Raw genomic sequence first — 22,645 nt, forward strand, 5'->3', positions numbered from 1 at the left:
CGAATCTGCCCTATTTCTTCTTTGAATATGAATCTATTTAATCAGCTGCCCGTCTCTTTCATTACCAAGATCATTTATGATATCATTATCCCACCTATTTTGAGCAACATTATTTAGACCACTAACTTTACTATCTTTTAATTCTAGTGAAAAATACCATTTTATGGGCATGATAACCATGGTATTTTCCAAATCTTTGTTCCGTTATCATATCCAATCTATCTCCCACATCCTCTTTTAACCAAATATTGAGTTACCAGAATACTATACCACATGTAACAAGGGTTGTCCCCAAGATGTGCCGTCAAAAAATCTCCATCAGGAAAATACTATGCCTGGATTATCATTATTCACTAGCCTCCTCCCTTGTTTAGCGAGCATAGCCAAGTTAAGATTTTTTAACTTTCCGAACCCCAAGCCTCATCCTTTTTTAACAATGAATAGTTTGGAGATGAACATTAGTATAACCAGCAAATTGATAAAATATACCTGCTCCACGAAGAGTATTTTTTGAAGATTACCATCCAGAATTAGGAGCAATAAGTATCTCTCTATTCATAGCCTGAATCATCTGCATAAGTTCCTTGAATTGGCCATTAGAGAAAGAGTTGACTAATGTTTCACTTAAAGATCTGAAGTCTTGGAGAAAGACTAAGAGTTCTTATCAAGACTAACACTATTAGCTTGAGATTTACCTTTATTTAGTTGATTTTTAGGTTTAGGTTTGGGTTTACCAAATATTTTGGGCCATTCAAGGTAGCTATAAATGCAGAAATATTTATCACTAAGGTGTCCTGTCATTTGATAAAAGTCACAGAAGGGAGTGGTTGAGGTGTCACCGACACTATTTTTCTTCTTCATAGATTGGAGTGTCTGTTACCATATTCATTGTTAGCAGATGACCCAACAAGCACATTAGAAAACACCTTTTCTCTTTGATATTCTTCATTTCATATGCTTCACTTTAGGATGAATGAGGTATTATCATGAGAAGATGACCTCGAGTGATAGTGAAGAATCATTTAATCCCATAAGAAATTGAGAGAGGAGACTTTTCCTTATGTACAAGTTCAATTTGTTATTGACTTCACTGATACACTTATTACAACTATAGTAAGGCAACTCAGAAATTTACTCGGGTTCATCATTAAGGGCCCTAAATTTAGTGGAGTGGAAATAAACATTGATCTCTGACTAAGATAAGCAATTTCATATTTGACAATAAAGACCTTAGGTATATTCGCATGAGCAAATCATGTAGCTAAATCATTCCATGTATCACCAGCAGTGTTCATAAACATTATACTTTGAGAAATCTCAGGAGATACAATGCTTAAGATCTACGGGATGATAATATCGCTACATGATGCCAGTAAACAAGTAAAGCAGATGGAGAAGCACTTTGCAAATAAGTTCCAACAATAAAACTGAGTTTGAATTTAGAATAAAACAAAGTTATATATATATATGTTATTTTTAAGAATTGTAAACATAAAACTTATAAATACTATTAATTTATATAGTATTAATGATTCATGAAATTAAAAACAATCTTTCTACATTTTTTCATATCTTGTTTTTCACCTAAGGGGAAACTTAAAAGAGTTCATCACTTCAATGAGCTTTCCATTATCAACTAGTTGTTTAAGCTTACGAAGCAAGGTGTAATTTGTTTTGGAAGACGATCATAATTGTTTTGTATAAATTTGCCTATTGCTATGGAGATTTAACCCTTTCTGCTTCCGAATGTTGAAACCGCATGATATATCATCTATATTTGAAATAAAAGAAGTTGAATAAAATTTGTAAGTCAGACCTATATATAACTTTTATTCATATCTCATTTATAAAATGAACATGAAAATGTGTTCAGAAGTAAGATTGCGGGGATGAGATGAAATATAAGTATTTGGTTCATCATTCAGCATTATAATCATGCTTTGATGTGCAATAGTTGGGAGTTTTAATTATAAGCCCGTATAAAAGCATCAACTTTAAAGTCATACAATTTCAACTATTTTGACAAAACATAGATACATCGATAAGATTACTTGTTTCGGTCAAAATCTAACAAAACATGATAAGTATAATAGTTATAAGTTGATCAAAAAAATAACAAAATATTACGATATAACTAAGAGATGCAGAAGTATCAAGGCCATGCATTCCTTGCTCCACTTGCACCACCAGTTCCAGATTTCACAGGTGCTGTCCCATTCTCTTCGATCCACCCCATAAATACACAACCAAATTCCCATTCACCAAGAAGACTATCAGGCCTAAAATTTCTAGTGGCCATCTTAAGGTCATTAAATGCAAATTTTCAAAGCCGAGAAGTAAATTTAAGTTCCTCTTCAAGTTTGGAAGTGGATGTATTACTTTTTGCAGTACTGGTTTTAGTTGATGAGATTGCGGTAGTATGTTGGTCTTTCTTACTGTTGGCATATATGCTCTTTGCAGCAGCACAAAACAAGTCTGACAAGATTGAGATATGCTAATATATTAACAAATTATAAGCAAGATATTAAATCAAATCATTCTGCTATAGAAGCATATAAAAACCCAAGGAATAGAAGACTGATAGTTCAAACGTAAATAACAAAAAGATCATTGATGTATAAAAAACTAGTTGGGAAATAATTATTAATAAGATGAAACCAGTGCGATTAGAAATTTTATATAAAAACCTGAATATCGGAAGCAGGCCTCCCGTAACCGCGACTGCTCGAACAACTTTTAGCTATCATTAGAAGGAGATAAATTTAGGAACCAGTGTTGGCACTAATTCAATGTAGCTCAGCTTGTACATGGCAAAAAGAATAAAATATATAGATATATGGAAAAATAAAATAAAAGAAGAACTTGGTCGGATGGACCACAGAGAATTTGCTAATACAAGGATTTCCAAAGCATGGTATGGAACACATAAATTATAGCCCATTAGAAAGATATTATCAAGAGACAAGCTATCAAATATAACTAAATATATTTGGAGCCTCGATTCCTTACGTGCTTCAAGGGAACCAAAGAGTTTGAATGAAAACAAACATGAACCAGTAAATTCCAAACCTGTTAGAGTAGGAATGTGTTTGTTTTTATCTCACCAGTGTATCAAACTAATTTATAAGCAATAACAACATATAACTTTTACGAATTAGGACATGCCTACTTTTATTTTTATATGGGGCAAAATGTTTGGATTTCATCATACCCAGCTAAAAATCCTCTACACAAACGAAGAATATTACACAATGCTACAACAACAATAAAAAACATCGACAATTATGACCCCTAGTGGTCAGAAGAAAATATACTATTTAGGTAAGCGCTTGTAGTTACTCGTGATACAAATTGGTGGTTTATTCATTTATTTTGGCACGTGCAACTCACCACCAAATTCTACATGTATAATTCAGACAAAAATTCATTATCCAGTTTCTAACTATTTAACACTATCCTATATAAATGGTATCACCTACAGTATTATAGATAATCAGCAACATAAATCCATATTATATTCCCACACTACCACTCCCTCAAACTCAAGTTCCGCTTCACTAAACTTAGCTCAACTTAGTTCAATTCCAATAACTACAACATTTCTCGAGACAAACAAAAACCGCAAACTAACACTCAACTCTTAATCACAATATAAATACATAATATTACATAAACTCGACAAAAATGACTCACGTCCTGAGCCATTTGAGTAACAATATCCGAAAAATCCGAAGCAACGCCTTCATCATCCTCCCTATCGAAAAACTCAACCGAATTAATCGCCAATTTGCACCTCTGAAATGACAAGTCACCGCGAATCTACAGAAACACAAAACATGAAATCACACCATAAATTCAACAAATTCATCAAATTCAACAAAAAAAAGCACTCGAAACATCGAAACAATCGTATACCATAGACCTGTAAAGCTCGTAGAGAAATCTAATAATCGGAATCGATATAAACAGGGCACACATATACCTCCCCCCAAATTAGGATTTGAAATCCCCATAATTAACAAAGTAAAATTAGAATTTGTAAACAAATAATAAAAAAATTCCCCAAAATTAAGGATTATAAACCCCAGATTAACAAATTAAATCGAGTTCCTGTAATTACACCTAAGTGGAGCTTTGAAACAAAGCTGAAATGATGAAATAGAGTTTTAAATGAGAAGCTTCAGTGAGATATGCGGCGGGGAGAGGTGCGGCGGCAAGATGAGCGGATGAGCAGCAGCGAGAGAGTGTTTGTGTGGAGAGTAAGATGAACTTGTGTTTATGTTTTTTCTTTTCTAAGTTTTTTATTTTAATTTATGTGGGTTATTTTAGGTAGAGAGGGACTTTGCCCCCATTTTTTTAATTTTTTTTTGCATATCTAAGGCAACATGTATAAGGGTGTTGGCCTACCAAATTTAAAACAACATTTAAAGTAACATTTGGTTATGATGTTGCTATATATCATTTTTTTCAATTTCATGCCACATAAGACAACATTTTTTGTGGCAACATCATTTTTGGTTGTTGTTGAAGGCCATTTATGTGGTAGTGAGATGATGCCATGGCCAAGTACCTAAGGGTCGTGAAAGGAATATTGACTCAATTTGATAAATGGTATGCGGAACATGTACCGAGAGAGAAGAACACTACGTCCGACACCCTTTCCAAGTTCACCTCATCGGAAATCGAAAACTATCCAAGATGTATCTACTTCCAAGTCCTGAGGATCCCGATAATTCATGGTATAAACCTGATAGCACCAATTAGTTTGACTAGTTGATGGATTGACTCCATGGAGAACCACCTTAAGACGGGTTGGCTCTCGGATGATGCCCAAGAGGCACACAAGTTATCAGTAAGAGCATTGAGGTACTCCTTAATTAAAGGTCTTTTATGCAAGAGGTATTTCGTAATCTCATATTTGAAGTGCTTAAGACCTCATTAGCTAGAGGAGGCACTGAAGGAAGTCCACGAAGGGATTTGTGGACATTACTTTTGGGGCAGGGCCTTCACTCATAAGATAACCCAGCTGGGGTTTTACTGGCCATCAATATTAGCCAGTGCAAAGGCTTATGTGAAAAAGTGTAATACATTCCAGAGGCACGTTTCTGTAGTTCGACAGCACCCAGAGAGGCTTACATCCATTAGCTCCCCCATCCCCTTCGCAATATGGGGAATGGACATACTAGGTCCCTTTCCTGTAGCATCAGGAAAAGGAAGCTCATCATGGTCGTCATTGACTACTTCACTAAGTAGATTAAGGCCAAAGCACTGGCCAAGATAACCACCAAGAAAATTTCTCAATTCTTCTAGGAGAATGTGATATGTCGATTTGGAATCCCACACATCCTCGTTACGAATAATGGGCGATAATTCGACAATGAAAAGTTTAAGGAGTACTGTAATGATAACATCATAGAACTTCCATTGATCTTAATTGCCCATCCCCAAGCAAATGGGCAAGCTGAGGTCGCTAATCGGATCATCTTTGATGGACTCAAAAAGAGGGCCGGAAGCCCAAGAAACACTTGGGTGGACGAATTTTTAGCTATACTCTGGGGATATCATACTACCTACAAAAATGCAACTAAAGCTACCCCATTCATGTTGGTCTACAGAGCCGACAGAGTGGTGCCCCTTGAGATCACCCACGGATTATCAAAGGTTAAAGCTTATGAAGCGGAAATTAATGAAGAAGGAATGAGGCTTGCTCTCGACCTTTTTGACAAGGTCAGCGACGAAGCCAACACCCGTAATGCAAAGCATCCGCACAGAGCCTCCCTTTACTATAAAAGGAGGGTAAGAGAAAGGATTTTCCAGCAAGAAGACTTGGTGTTAAGGAAGATTGAGGTGTTAGGAGTTGGCGAGAAATGAAAGTTAGCCCCAAATTGGGAAGGACCTTAGAAGGTCACAAAGACAATGGGATGAGGATCCTATAAGTAAGAGACTTTGGGCGGAGATGAGGTCCCCCGAACATGAAAATATGTTCACAAGTAAGATTGCGGGGATGTGGTGGAATATAAATATATGGTTAATCATTCATCATTAGAATCATGATTTTTGTGCACTCAGTTGGAAGTTTAAATTGTAAGCCCCTATAAAAGCATCAACTTTAAATCTAAACAATTTTTTTAACCTCAGCCTTGAAAATCAACACAATCCCTCAACTTGAAACCCTTTTGCTGAACTGAGACGAGGAGAATATTTTATATGTGAAAGGCACCTATAATTGGTGCTTAGTATTTTCACCTAAATTTCATTGCCTCTCACTTTCATATTTTGTTTCACCTAAATTTCATAGCCTCTTGTATTAATATTTCACTTGACCTAAATTTCATTGACGGAAACCATACTCACTAGCTAGATTTTTGAAATAACTGGTGATTATTTATTAATTCGTTAAACTTGAAATTTTACAAAAAAACTACAAATACAAGAAATACCATGAGTCACTTATATTTCAAATTTATAAGTTACTAAAAGAATAAATTTTTAACTAAAAAATTATTATATTTTATGTCAAAACATTACATAACTGTAATATTTTATCAAAATTAAAAATTTTTGTTTATAGCCCAAAATACTCACATGTGTAAAACCTTTAAAAAATCTTGTCTAATGTAGTAGTTATTTCAAAATTGTAGACACAATTCTTGGTGAAAATCCATCTAGAGGAGAATAGACAATTATAGTGCCACAAATAAAAAATTTAAATAACAATGTGATCAGTCTTGCTTACTCTATTGTTGTTGTTCCCTACATTTAGTAAGCAATATAGTTACCTTAATGTGGTTCCTTAAATTTAGGCTTATTTTGGTATTATTGTTGCAGACATGTGCAACACTTTTTGCTCAAAAGTTATGACAAAGGTGTTTGGTAACTTATAAAAGCCCATGTATGGAAAAGTGGTTTTGGTTAAAAAGCTGTTGTTAGGGAAAGCATGTCCCCCATACTTTTAACAAAAGCTGTTTCATTTTCACCATCATACCTTCTCAAAAATACTATTTTTATATATTATATCTCAAAATATGCATAAATTAAAAAAATTACCAAACAATCATCTAAATTTTTTGACAGCACTTTTTCACCAGCACTTTTTTTTCACAGCACAGCAGTTTTAACCAACACTCCCAAACGAAACTTCTACCAAGGAAACTTATTCTTATGGAATTAAATGATGTAAATGAATTATTGTTTGCCCCATTAGGGATGGACTTGGGATTTAAATAGAATCTAATAGGTATGGAAGGGGTTTTATTTTTATAACTACCTGATGAAATTTAACCATTCTCTTTAATGTGAATTATTTTCTCAAACTCTTTGTGTGTCATGAAATTTCCATCGTTTATAGTTTCAAAAAAATTTCATGTTAGAAATAAAGATATTCAAAAATTTAATTAATTATATGGATTGTTTTAATTACTAAAAATACAAAAATAATTATCATATATTTAACACACTTTATTTTTTTATGAATTTGACAAAAAATCAGTATATAAACGAAACTTGATTTACTATGCATTATCCATCTACAAATAATAAGGTGGTGGCCCTAATTGTCATTTTGAGGTAAAAAATGGTCCCAAAAACGGTTTGGTGAACCCTGTTAAAAATTGTTAAATTATGGTATACTCTTAAATATAAAAATATAAAAGAAAAAAATATCGAAAATATAATATTAAGTGGTGTTTCAGCTCTCCTAAATATTACACCAAAACAAGCTCAAAATAAAAAAAAAATCATAAGTTACTTGAAGTAATAGCCTTCAAAAAATAATGAAATGAAACAAAACGCTACATCGTGTAGAGTGTTGGGTTATTTTTGAAATATTAAACGATTTTGGGCCATAATTTTTAGAAGTAACATTTTTGCCATTTTATATCCCAAATTGACATTTTGGTCCATTTCTCGAAAAAATATTAGTTTAAAATCGAGTGAAATTATTTAAATTTAGGAGTGCCAAATAAATTCATTCGCAGAAAAATTCCATCCACTTTTTGGGGATAAAATTGGAGCCAACAAATATGGTCCAATTCAAAAAAATATAGCAAATACAAAGTATTAATTTGCTACTGTTATATGTTAGAATTTACTGGGACATGACTTGGTAGAATTTAGGTGAGGTTGAGGTTGATTTTGTGTAGTTGTATTCAAGCCTTTATATTTGTGAACAATTTGACCAAACAGTTTTGAAAAGCAGACTCAAATATTGTGAGTGATAATTCATTTAGAAATTGTTTTATTTTGAAAATCTTGTCAAAGTCTACCGAGTAAATATACTTAAATACAAAACAAACCTTAAGAAATGAGAATCTACTAAAATAGAAGACAACCCATAAGAAATGAGAATATGTTCCCATTGTGTAGTTGTATAAATATTGTAAGTGATAATTCATATCAAAATTTATTTTATTTTAAAAATCTTGTCAAAGTCTACCTCCTTAAGTATACTAAAATAGAAGGCAAACCCTGATAAATGAGAATGTACTAAAATAGAAGGCAAACCCAGAGAAATGAGAATCTATTCCCCTGGCTACTAAAATAAATCTTGGTAATTTACATAACAATTTATCAACTCTTGTCCAGTGGGGTGTTAAAAAATCATTCCCTGATGTTGTGTTACAAAATAAAAATGTATACATTTGGTATGGAGGGGAGATGACTATATTTTTATAGCGGTTAAAGTAATTTTTTAATGTATATGTTGTAAATAAAAAGATTGTGCTCAAAAGTAGGTAGAGATAATTTATTCATACAATTATATTATTTTGTCATTTTAGTTGACACAAATTATTACATCCTAATTTTTACTTTTTATTTGTAAATTTTGTATATAATGCACCCTAGCTTACTACCAAAATGGCACATATAATTCTCAACATCTTAAGTTCTTCCACAGTCATGAACTTAGCATGAAAAAAATAATAGTCAAAATGAGTTTCTGATACTTCTTCAATTATAAAAATATCCCTTTACCAACTTGGTATAAAATTTTCTGTTTCTAAACTTTCAAAAAATTTGCACAACATTTCTTCAATATCAAGGTGATAAAAATATTTGCCAGTCATGCTTTATATTTGTTCCCATATACATATTATATAACCCAACTTTTTAACATTATGAAATTAAATGATATTTATTTTTGCTAATAAAAGTGGGTGAATCTATTTCACTAGTTGATTATAAATTGTAAAATTATGCTCACCCTAAACTAATTCATCTTAAACTAATTCATCTTGAAAATATAGATATTCCACTACTTAAGAAATTAACAACAAAAAAATAATTAAGGAAATCACAATTCACACACCATATATATGTAAAGATTGAGAATTGTCAACAAAAACCATGGAAATACTAATGATCTATATAGTATTAATGATTCATGAAATAAAAAAAAGAATCTTATGAAATCATTTCATATCTTATTTTTCATTTAAGGGGAAGCTTAAATGAATTGTTCACTCTGATGAGCTTTCCAACATCAACTAGTTGTTTAGGCTTACGAAGCAGGGTCTTTCTAAAATTAGTTGAAAGATGATCGTAATTGTTTTCTACAAATTTGGCTATTGCTATGCAGCTTGAACCCTTTCTGCTCCCCAGAGTTGAGACTGCATGATTTATCATCTACATTTAAAAGAAAAGACCTTGAATACAATTTGTATCTCACAACTGTATGTAACTATTATTCAAACATCATTTACAAAATAAATATAATATACCTGTTCGTAAGTAGGATTAGAAGGAGGTGGAATATAAGTATTTGGTTCAGCATTCATCATTAGAACCATGCTTTGATGTGCACTCAGTTGGATGTTAAACTCTAAGCCCCTGTAAATGCTTCAACTTTAAATCTTAACTTTTATTTGAAACCTCAAGCTTGAAAATTAACACAATCCCTCAACTTGAAACCCTTTTGCTCTACACCCTAGTTCAAGGTCTTCTTGGTTGAAGTGAGACAAGGGGAATGATTTTATACTTGATTTGGGAGATGCTAAATTTCTCAAAAAGGAACAATATATTTCTTTGTCTCTAGCGCCTATCTTTGCCGCTCATTATTTTCACCTAAATTTCAAAATATGGGTAAGGCGGCTACCTTTGGGCTCGATATTTTAGCTAAATTTCACTGCCTCTCACTTTAATATTTTCACTTCACTTAAATTTCATTGACTACTCGTTGAAATCCAAGTAACCACGTCATCACATAAGCTAGATTTTTGAAATAATTATTTATTATTTACTAATTTGTTAAACTTAAAATTTTACAAAAAAATTACATATACAAAAAGTACCAAGAGTTACTTGTATTTCAAATTTATAAGCTACTAAAATGAAAAAAAATCAACTCCAAGTTTATTATATCCTCGGTCAAAACAATCATATAATTATAATCTTTTATCAAAAATATAAATGTTTATTTTTAACCGAAAATACTTGCATGTGTAAAACCTTTAAAAAATGATGTCCCCTAGCTGTTTCAACATTCTAGAGTCAAATTCTTGGTAAAAATTTATATATATTAGAATAGACAGGTATGGTGCTAGAAATTAAAAAACTTAAATAAGGATGTGATTAATCACATAATAATAATGAGAATTTTTATTTAGCGCTATGTTGTTCCCTAGATTAGATTTAGTAAGCAATATATGTAAATAACTTGGCATTTGCCTCAAATTAGGGAAATGAGTATTAACTTAATTTATTGTTATTAGAGGGATTTAAATATAATCTAATAGATATTGAGGGGAGTTTTATTTTTTAACCAATGTGTTGTATTTTCTTGTGATTAAAGTCAACCATTGTCATTAAAGTGAATTATTTTCTCAAACTCTTTGTGTGTTATGACATTTTCATTATTTAAAGATTCAATTTTTTTTAATATTAGAAATAAAGATATTTCAAAAAAATAATTTAGTTACGTGGAGTGTTTTGAAATATAGAAAAAATTACTATATATTTGTAACTATACAATCACTTGTACCTAAAAGTTTAAACTCATATTATTTTTTGATAAATTGGACATAATATCAGTATATGAACTAAACTTAATTTAATATACGTCATTCATCTAAAAACTGTGTCCCACCATGTTGACGTGGCACATGTGGATCAATATGCCGAGGTGGTAATTGATGACATGTCATGTTATGACGTGTTAAAATTTTCGTGGCAGATCACGTGACATTCCAAGTCACATAATTGACTTATTTTATTGGAGTATGCTCCTGATGCAATGATTTGTATCGTTGTAGTTGATGACAAAAAGCATTGCATTAGGAGTCAAATCGAGCGTTCGCCGCTAATGTAATGTCCATTTTCTGTTGCAAAAGTCAAAAACAGGCTGTAATGCTTTTTTGGCCTATTGCCATATTAATAAAGTATTGCATTTGAGCATTTTGGGCGTAGTTCCAGAAGCACGAAGCTGCCCTATTTCTTCTTTGAATAGGAATCTGTTTAATCAGCTGCCCGTCTCTTTCATTACCAAGATCATTTATGATATCATTATCCCACCTGTTTTGAGCAATATTATTTAGACCACTAACTTTACTATCTTTTAATTCTAGTGAAAAATACCATTTTATGGGCATGAAAACCATGGTATTTTCCAAATATTTGTTCTGTTATCATCTCCAATCCTTCTCCCACATCCTCTTTTAACCAAATATTGAGTTACCAAAATACTATACCACATGTAACAAGGGTTGGCCCCAAGATGTGCTGTCAAAAAATCTCCATCAGGAAAATACTATACCTGCATTATCATTATTCACTAGCCTCCTCCCTTGTTTAGCGAGCATAGCCAAGTTAAGATTTTTTAACTTTCCGAACCCCAAGCCTCATCCTTTTTTAATAATGAATAGTTTGGAGATGAGCATTACTATAACCAGCAAATTGATAAAATATACCTGCTCAACGAAGAATATTTTTTGAAGATTACCATCCAGAATTAGGAGCAATAAGTATCTCTCTATTCATAGCCTGAATCATCTGCATAAGTTCCTTGAATTGGCCATCGGAGAAAGAGTTGACTGATGTTTCACTTGAAGATCTGAAGTCTTGGAGAAAGACTAAGAGTTGTTATCAAGACTAACACTATTAGCTTGAGATTTACCTTTATTTAGTTGATTTATAGGTTTAGGTTTGGGTTTACCAAATATTTTGGGCCATTCAAGGTAGCTATAAATGCAGAAATATTTATCACTAAGGTGTCCTGTCATTTGACAAAAGTCACAGAAGGGAGTGGATGAAGGGTCACCGACACTATTCTTCTTCTTCATAGATTGGAGTGTCTGTTACCATATTCATTGTCTTAAATGACATAGCAGATGACCCAACAAGCACATTAGAAGACACGTTTTCTCTTTGATATTCTTCATTTCATATGCTTCCCTTTAGGATGAATGAGGTATTATCATGAGAAGATGACCTCGAGTGACTGTAAAGAATCGTTTAATCCCATAAGAAATTGAGAGAGAACACTTTTTCTTATGTACAAGTTCAATTTGTTATTGACTTCACATATACACATATTGCAGCTATAGTAAGGCAACTCAGAAATTTACTCGGGTTTATCATTAAGAGCCATAAATTTAGTGGAATGGAAACAAACATTGATCTCTGACTAAGATAAGCAATTTCACATTGGACAATAATGACCTTAGATATATTCGTATGAGCAAATCATGTAGCTAAATCATTCCATGTATCACCAGCATCAACTTTAAAGTCATACAATTTCAACTATTATGACAAAACATAGATACATGGATAAGATTACTTGTTTCGGTCAAAATCTAACAAAACATGATAAGTATAATAGTTATAAGTTGATCACAAAAATAACAAAATATTACGATATAACTAAGAGATGCAGAAGTATCAAGGCCGTGCTTTCCTTGCTCCACTTGCACCACCAGTTCCAGATTTCACATGTGATATCCCATTATCTTCGATCCACCCCTTAAATACACAACCAAATTCCCATTCACCAAGAAAAACTATCAGGCCTACAATTTTTAGTGGCCATCTTAAGATCATTAAATCCAAATTTTTGAAGCCCAGAAGTAATTTTAAGTTCCTCTTCAAGTTTGGAAGTGGATGTATTACTTTCTGCAGTACTAGTTTTAGTTGATGAGATTGCTATAGTTTGGTCTTTCTTACTGTTGGCATATATGCTCTCTGCAGCAGCACATAACAAGTCTGACAGGATTGATATTTGCTAATATATTAACAAACTATAAGCAAGATATTAAATCAAATCATTCTGCTGCAGATGCATATAAAAACCCAAGGAACAGAAGACTAACAGTTCAAACGTATATAACAAAAAGATCACTGATGTATAAAAAACTAGTTGGGAAATAATTATTAATAAGATGACACCAGTGCGATTAGAAATTTTATATAAAAACCTGAATATCTGAAGCAGGCCTCCCATAACCACGACTGCTCGAACAACTTTTAGCTATCATTAGAAGGAGATAAAATTAGGAACCAGTGTTGGCACTAATTCAATGTAGATCAGCTTGTACAGGGCAAAAAAGAAGAAAAATAACACCAAATTATGTCACTGTCTCGACCTAAAAGGATAGAAACGAATTATTGTGACTGATGCAGAAAAAGAATAAAATATACAAATATATGGAAAAATACAATAAAAGAAGAAATTGGGCAGACCACCGAGAATTTGCTAATACAAGGATTTCCAAAGCACGGTATTGAACACATAAATTATAGCCCATAAGAAAGATATTATCAACAGACAAGCTATCAAATATGTCTGTGTATGGAATGACGGAGTGGGGAATATAACACGGGTAGACTCCAGGTAAACTAAATAAATACAACAATCTCTCTCCTATAAATAACCTGAAATATTTTATGACAAATATAAATGTGAGGTGTGCTCACTTTGTTCCATTCAATTCAGTTTATTCCCTAGGCCTTGATGCTTCTAACCATGAACGAATATGTGATTTATCATCATAATCTCAGCCACAACTGAAGTGGTGTTTTCTGGTTTACCCTCATACATTTTGAAGTGAACCTTAATATGTTCCCGCTTCCGAGATAAGTCAATTTGCACACCATATATCTAATTCATCAGTAGTACTTTAATAATATTGAACGACTCCTTGCAAGGTGAACTTGTGATCATAAATAAGCAAACGACTCCAAGCACAATTTCACACAGTTAGCAAACTGTTTGCGGATAAAATAATTAAGAAGGTGCTTCATACACAAAAATGAACAAGTTCATAAGCATGATATCATCATTTACCCAATATTTTATAAATTATTTGAACTTCTGACCAATAAGCTCAAGTGCTTTAGCAAATCAAATACAGGTAGTACAATTTTTAGCTCCACCTCATTTACCAGGTACATGGTTTTATATCTTTGGCTCTACAACACCCTAACACCTCAACATCGCCTTAATCTATTTTCAACAATTATGTAAAAACATTTTACAACTAAATATAATTAGAGCCTGGATTCCTTACGTGCTTCAAGGGAACCAAAGAGTTTGAATGAAAACAAACTTGAACCAGTAAATTCCAAACCTGTTAGAGTAGGAATATGTTTGTTTTTATCTCACAAGTGTATCAAACTAGTTTATAAGCAATAACAGCATATAACTTTTACGAATTAGGACATGCCTACTTTCATTTTTATATGGGGCAAAATGTTTGGATTTCATCATACCCTACTAAAAATACTCTACACAAACGAAGAATATTACACAATGCTACAACAACAACAAAAAGCATCGACACTTATGACCCCTAACGTTTAGAAGAAAATGTACTATTTAGGTAAGCGCTTGTAGTTACTCGTGATACAAATTGTTGGTTTATCCATTTATTTCGGCACGTGCAACTCACCACCATATTCTACATGTACAATCCAGACAAAAATTCATTATCTGGTTTCTAACTATTTAACACCATCCAAATAAATCACCTACAGTATTATAGAAAATCAACTACATAAATCCATATTATATTCCTACACTACCACTCCCTCAAACTCAAGTTTCGCTTCACTAAACTTAGCTCAACTTAGTTCAATTCCAATAACTACAACATTTCTCGAGACAAACAAAAAGCGCAAACCAACACTAAACTCTTATCATAATATAAATACATAATATTACATGAACTCGACAAAAATGACTCACGTCCTGAGCCATTTGAGTAACAATATCCGCAAAATCCGAAGCAACGCCTTCATCATCCTCCCTATCGGAAAACTCAACCGAATTAATCGCGATTTGCACCTCTGAAACGATAAGTCACCGCGAACCTACACAAACACAAAACATGAAATCACACCATAAATTCAACAAATTCATCAAATTCAACAAAAAAAAGCACTCGAAACATCGAAACAATCGCATACCATAGACCAGTAAAGCTCGTAGAGAAATCTAACAATCGGAACCGATATAAATAGGGCACAAATATTAACCCCCCAAAATTAGGATTTGAAATCCCCATAATTAACAAATTAAAATTAGAATTTGTAAACAAATAATAAAAAAATGCCCCAAAATTAAGGATTATAAACCCTAGATTAACAAATTAAATCAAGTTTGTACCTGTAATTACACCTAAGTGGAGCTTTGAAACATAGCTGAAATGATGAAATAGAGTTTTAATTGAGAAACTTCAGTGAGATGCGCGGCGGGGAGATGTGTGACGGCGAGATGAGCGGATGAGCAGCAGCGAGAGAGTGTTTGTGTGGAGAGTAAGATGAACTTGTGTTTGTGTTTTTTCTTTTCTAAGTTTTTTATTTTAATTTGTGTGGGTTATTTTAGGTAGAGCGGGACTTTTCCCCCATTTTTTTTAATTTTTTTGCATATCTAAGGCAACATATATAAGGGTGTTAGCCTACCAAATTTAAGACAACATTTAAAGTAACATTTGGTTATGATGTTGCTATATATCATTTTTTTCAATTTCTTGCCACATAAGACTACATTTTTTGTGGCAACATCATTTTTGGACGTTGCTGAAGGCCATTTATGTGGTAGTGAGATGATGCCATGGCCAATTACCTAAGGGTCATGAAAGGAATATTGACTCAATTTGATAAATGGTATGCGGAACATGTACCGAGAGAGAAGAACACTACGTCCGACACCCTTTCCAAGTTCACATTATCTGAAATTGAAAACTATCCAAGAAGTATCTACTTCCAAGTACTGAGGATCCCGATAATTCATGCTATAAACCTGATAACACTAATTAGTTTGACTAGTTGATGGATTGACTCCATCGAGAACCACCTTAAGACGGGTTGGCTCGCGGATGATGCCCAAGAGGCACGCAAGTTATCAGTAAGAGCATTGAGGTACTCTTTAATTAAAGGTCTTTTATGCAAGAGGTCTTTCGTAATCCCATATTTGAAGTGCTTAAGACCTTATTAGCTGGGGTTTTACTGGCCATCCATATTAGCCAGTACAAAGGCTTATGTAAAAAAGTGTAATACATTCCAGAGGCACGTTTCTGTAGTTCGATAGCACCTAGAGAGGCTTACGTCCATTAACTCCCCCATCCCCTTCGCAATATGGGGAATGGACATACTAGGTCCCTTTCGTGTAGCATCGGGAAAAAGGAAGCTCATCGTGGTTGTAATTGACTACTTCACTAAGTAGATTTAGGCCAAAGCACTGCCAAGATAACCACCAAGAAAATTTCTCAATTCTTCTAGGAGAATGTAATATGTCGATTTGGAATCCCACACATACTCATTACGAATAACTGGCGATAATTCGACAATGAAAAGTTTAAGGAGTACTGTAATGATAACATCATAGAACTTCAATTCATCTCAATTGCCCATCCCCAAGCAAATGGGCAAGCAGAGGTCGCTAATCGGATCATCCTTGATGGACTCAAAAAGAGGGCCGAAAGCCCAAGAAACACTTGGGTCGACGAATTTTTTGCTATACTCTGGGCATATCATACTACCTACAAAGATACAACTAAAGCTACCCCATTCATGTTGGTCTACGGAGCCGAGACAGTGGTACCCCTTGAGATCACCCACGGATTATCAAAGGTTAAAGCTTATGAAGCGGAAATTAATGAAGAAGGAATGAGGCTTGCTCTCGACCTTATTGACAAGGTCAGCGACGAAGCCAAAACCCGTACTGCGAAGCATCCGCGCAGAGCCTCCCTTTACTATAAAAGGAGGGTAAAAGAAAGGATTTTCCAACAAGAAGACTTGGTGTTAAAGAAGATTGAGGTGTTAGGAGTTGGAGAGAAAGGAAAGTTAGCCCCAAATTGGGAAGGACCTTAGAAGGTCACAAAGACAATGGGATGAGGATCCTATAAGCAAGAGACTTTGGGCGGAGATGAGGTCCCCCGAACAAGAAAATATGTTCAGAAGTATGATTGCAGGGATGTGGTGGAATATAAGTATCTGGTTCATCATTCATCATCAGAATCATGATTTTTGTGCACTCAGTTGGAAGTTTAAATTGTAAGCCCCTACAAAAGCATCAACTTTAAATCTAAACAATGATTTTAACCTCAGTCCTGAAAATCAACAAAATCCCTCAACTTGAAACCCTTTGGCTGAACTGAGACGAGGAGAATGTTTTATACTTTTAAATTTCTAAAACAAGAACAATATATTTTCTGTCTATCAAAATATGTGAAAGGCACCTATAATTGGTGCCTAGTATTTTCACCTAAATTTCATTGTCTCTCACTTTCATATTTTGTTTCACCTAAATTTCATTGCCTCTCATATTAATATTTTCACTTCACCTAAATTTCATTGACGGAAACCATACTCACTAGCTAGATTTTTGAAATAACTGGTGATTATTTATTAATTCGTTAAACTTGAAATTTTAAAAAAAAACTACAAATACAAGAAATACCATGAGTCACTTGTATTTCAAATTTATAAGTTACTAAAAGAATAAATTTTTTAACTAAAAAAATATTATATTTTATGTCAAAACATTACATAACTGTAATATTTTATCAAAATTAAAATTTTTTGTTTATAACCCAAAATACTCACATGTGTAAAACCTTTAAAAAATCTTGTCTAATGTATTAGTTATTTCAATATTGTAGACACAATTCTTCGTGAAAATCCATCTAGAGGAGAATAGACAATTATAGTGCCACAAGTAAAAAATTTAAATAACAATGTGATTAGTCAGATAGTAATAATAATGAATATTGCTTACTCTATTGTTGTTGTTCCCTACATTTAGTAAGCAATATAGTTACCCTAATGTGGTTCTTTACGCTTATTTTGGTGTTACTGTTACAGATAGGTACTACACTTTTTGCTCAAAAGTTATGACAAAGGTGTTTGGTAACTTCTAAAAGCACATGTATGGAAAAGTGCCTTTGGTTAAAAAGCATGTCCCCCATACTTCTGGAAAAAGCCATCTTACTTTCTCAAAAATATTATTTTTATATATTATATATCAAAATATGCATAAATTAAAAAAATTACCAAACAATCATCTAATTTTTCTGACATCACTTTTTCACCAACACTTTCTTTTACAGCACAGCAGTTTTAACCAGCACTCCCAAACGAAACCTCTACTAAGGAAACTTATTCTTATGGAATTAAATGATGTAAATAAATTATTGTTTGCCCCTTTAGGGATGAACTTGGGATTTAAATACAATCTAATAGGTATGGAAGTGGGTTTTATTTTTTTAACTACCTGATGAAATTTAACCATTCTCTTTAATGTGAATTATTTTCTCAAACACTTTGTGTGTCATGAAATTTCCATCGTTTAAAGTTTTAAAAAAATTTTATGTTAGAAATAAAGATATTCAAAAAATTAATTAATTATGTGGATTGTTTTATTTACTAAAAAACAAAAATAATTATCATATATTTAACACACTTTATTTTTTTATGAATTTGACAAAACATGAAACATCGATACAAGTCATCGAAACATGAATTTGCAAGTCTGAAATGACAAGTCATCGCGAACCTACACAAACATAAAACATGAAAGCACACCATAAATTCAACAAATTCATCAAATTCAACAAAAAAAGCACTCGAAACGTCGAAATAATCGCATACCATAGACCAGTAAAGCTCGTAGAGAAATCTAACAATCGGAACTGATATAAATAGGGCACACATATAAACCACCCCAAATTAGGATTTGAAATCCCCATAATTAACAAATTAAAATTAGAATTGGTAAACAAATAATAAAAAAATGCCCCAAAATTAAGGATTATAAACCCCAGATTAACAAATTAAATGAAGTTCGTACCCGTAATAACACCTAAGTGGAGGTTTGAAACATAGCTGAAATGATGAAATAGAGTTTTAAATGAGAAGCTTCAGTAAGATGTGCGGCGGGGAGATGTGCGGCGGCGAGATGAGCGGATGAGCAGTAGCGAGAGAGTGTTTATGTGGAGAGTAAGATGAACTTGTGTTTGTGTTTTTTCTTTTTTAAGTTTTTTATTTTAATTTATGTGGGTTATTTTAGGTAGAGCGGGACTTTTCCCCCATTTTTTTTATTTTTTTTGCATACACTACTAGAAAAAAGACCTTAGACATCGGTTTTTAACCGATGTCTATGTAAAAAATGTATGATGTCTTTGCGACTGATGTTAAATGTATTTTCTCATAGACATCGGTTAAAAACCGATGTCTATGTAATATTACACATCGTTTCTGAAAAATTTCTGATGTCTAATTCACATTGATGTTATATAATTGTTTAATGTCAAGTTCAGAAATGTAATATTAGGACGATTAGCCCTGTTTAAAACTATAACACACTATCAATATTTATAAAATAACATCGGTTAAAAATAAAAACCCGATGTCTATATCTTATTAGACATCGATCATTTTCTAAGTACCCGATGTCAATGTTGATAATAGACATCGATCATTTTCTAAGTACCCGATGTCAATGTTGATAATAGACATCGGTTGTTTTCTAAAAACCGATGTTAGTATGATAAATAGACATCAGGTGTTTATTTTTAAATCGATGTTATTACCCTATTTTCATGTACTAATATTCCTTTATTAACATCGAATATTTTATTTTTCTGATGTCTTTGTGATTTTAAGACATTGCTTTTATATGTGTACACTGATGTTATTTATGGTTTTTTAACATCGGTTCTAATAACAATGTGATGTTTGTTTCTATTATAATTAAACTGAGCATCTCTGTTTTTGCATGAACCAGAAAACTCCATATGGTAAAATCCAATCAACCAACAATTTTCCATCCAACAAACCTACAATTTTCACCCCATCAACCAACAATTAACCCAGATTCAACCAACAACAGTTTTTATCCAATCAACAACCTAAAACATCTACTAGAAAATTCAGAACATCTACATTAACCAACCAACAACAAATATATAGCGAAAATAGTTCTAACACATTGTCAAACATGTATCTTACAAATTCGATCATCAAGTACATTATGAAACCAGAATTTACAGTAGCGAGACAAGGAAATTTACAATCTACATTTTGTCTTGAATGAAGTCGATAACATCACAGCGAACCTGGTCTAGCTCCTCTAGAGTGTAAGACTTGCGATTCTTGGTCGCCCACTAAAAATTGAGTAAACCGAAAAGGGAAATCATAAAAAAATGCATCTAAAATGCCACATTCAGTCATACAAAAATGAATGTACGGACCTTAGAAGTAAAAGAAATTTCCCTGTCCTCAATAATTTCCTTCATGTACCTCATGACCACATAACCACATTCAACCCCACCAGGCTGTTTCGGGGATCCCTGTTAAGATAAAAAAACTGGCTTTACAAACTGATTAAATCAAGATTACTGCCGTACTATAAAAATTATAATATAAATTACTTACTACAAGATTCTTGATTTTAGGAGCTTTGTTACCCCTTCCTGTTGGAGAATTAACTTGTTTTATTGTCCTGCATATTATAATGACACGGTGTCAAGAGTCATATTTCGAATACAAGAAATAAATGAAAACAACCTAAAAAATAAAAGGAATAATGTTACTCTGATAAAGCTTTTTCTAAATGAGTTGAATGAGGCAAAGGATTGAGAATGTAAATGTCGCCATCCCATATTACGACCAGAATCCAGTGACAACTGTATTATTATAAATTTACACAAGTCAGATATTTTAAAAAATATCCTAAAAACCTAAAAGAAAATTAAATTAATAGATTACAATATGCATTTAAAAATACTTACTGATGATTATGTGGCAGGAAGAATATGTGATTTTGATTACCCTCTTTCAACCGACTACCAACATTTCGTTGAAAATCAGCATTCAAATTAAAGTTGGCGCCAGGATCAAAAAATCCATACATGACCACATCATCATTCTTGCGAAGCCTCTTAATTGTACTATGCAAGTGCCTATACATATGTGGGAAAATTAAAATTACTAGCAGACCAGTTGTGCGATAATTCAAACAGAACCTATAACCACGAAAATAAATTACTTACGCCATATACGCAGATATCGCAGCTTGTCCAATCATGTCAAACTCTAACAATGCTTTTAAATTCTCATGCAATATATATATTGTCTTCTCAACTCCAAACACATCGGAATCACATAGAATAGGGATCGATTCCCCGCTGGCTTTCATAAATTTCGTAACATGTTTGTACAATACCTTGTATTGGCGTGGCACTTTCTTGCTGACCTTGACGTGAGTGAACTCTTGTTGAATTTTATGCACCTCACCCTTGTTCTTTGACTGCGACACATCTCTTTTCTTTTTCTACAAAAAAATGAAATAATATAAGTAGACATTTATTCACCTAATTAACCCCTATTTTTCAACTTTTATACAACTTTAGCAACCAACAAGCACATGTAAATACCACAATTGTCCGTAGGCTGATTAAATTTCGAGGCCATGCCAAGTGTGAACCAACGGCTTCACGAACATGTTCAATTTCACCAGGTATAGGCACGGGAACTAAAGCGTCTGGTTGGATATGTCCATCAACCGACACACGAGCATGTCCAGGCTTCAGGGGCACCCCATGAACCGAAACATTCATTTCATCATCTTCGAAAATAGTACCAAAAGCAACCTTATTTTCGATGTTATCCACCGAAAGCTCACAAATTTGTGGACCCTATAATTGTAAGGAGTAAATTATATAATTACTCTACAATTTGAAGAACCGTATAATTACAATAATATTTGTGAAATATACCTTCTTTTCTGATGGAGGGGGTTGATCATAAGCAAGACAATCATCATTCACCAATATTTCTTTTGCTTTTGGTTCTCCTTTAACTGGTTGGCAACTTGCTCTCTCCGAAAAATTCGGAGACTGCTGATTAGATCCTGTAAACAATGACTTGACCTCAGCCATTTCCCTCCTTGTTCTTACCAACTCCTCCTGTAGCACTCTATCACGGGCCAACAACTACGCCTTGGTAATTGCAAGTTTTTTCTCTTTCGGCAGATTAAAAAACATTTTTGGGGTGATAAAACCTCCAACTCCTTGAACCCTGCCTGAATGCTCAGGAGTTCCGAGTGCCGTAGTCAACACATCATCAGTTCCAGATGGTACGAATTCACCCTTCTCCTTCTTTTCGAGTAATTCATCCTAATGCAGATATGAATACACATCAGATCTTAGGG

The 22,645-nt window shown here is 33.1% G+C and overlaps 2 protein-coding genes across 2 annotated transcripts; one reads left to right on the plus strand and one right to left on the minus strand.

Moving 5' to 3' along the window:
- The first annotated feature begins 5,601 nt into the window (after nucleotides 1-5,601).
- On the plus strand, nucleotides 5,602-17,304 carry LOC141666068 (uncharacterized). The gene is made up of 2 exons (XM_074472052.1): nucleotides 5,602-5,796; nucleotides 16,789-17,304. The coding sequence occupies exons 1-2, from the start codon at nucleotides 5,602-5,604 to the stop codon at nucleotides 17,302-17,304; spliced, it is 711 nt and encodes a 236-aa protein (XP_074328153.1).
- A 3,203-nt stretch (nucleotides 17,305-20,507) lies between these two features.
- On the minus strand, nucleotides 20,508-22,373 carry LOC141666069 (uncharacterized). The gene is made up of 8 exons (XM_074472053.1): nucleotides 22,212-22,373; nucleotides 21,870-22,130; nucleotides 21,486-21,766; nucleotides 21,225-21,395; nucleotides 21,027-21,119; nucleotides 20,869-20,935; nucleotides 20,685-20,783; nucleotides 20,508-20,597 (listed from the first exon to the last, which is right to left on the minus strand). Exons 1-8 carry the CDS (start codon nucleotides 22,371-22,373, stop codon nucleotides 20,508-20,510), a joined length of 1,224 nt encoding a protein of 407 aa, XP_074328154.1.
- Between the last annotated feature and the right edge of the window lie 272 nt (nucleotides 22,374-22,645).

The sequence above is a fragment of the Apium graveolens genome, chromosome 6 (assembly GCF_009905375.1).
Source record: "Apium graveolens cultivar Ventura chromosome 6, ASM990537v1, whole genome shotgun sequence".
NCBI classification, from domain to species: Eukaryota; Viridiplantae; Streptophyta; class Magnoliopsida; order Apiales; family Apiaceae; genus Apium; species Apium graveolens.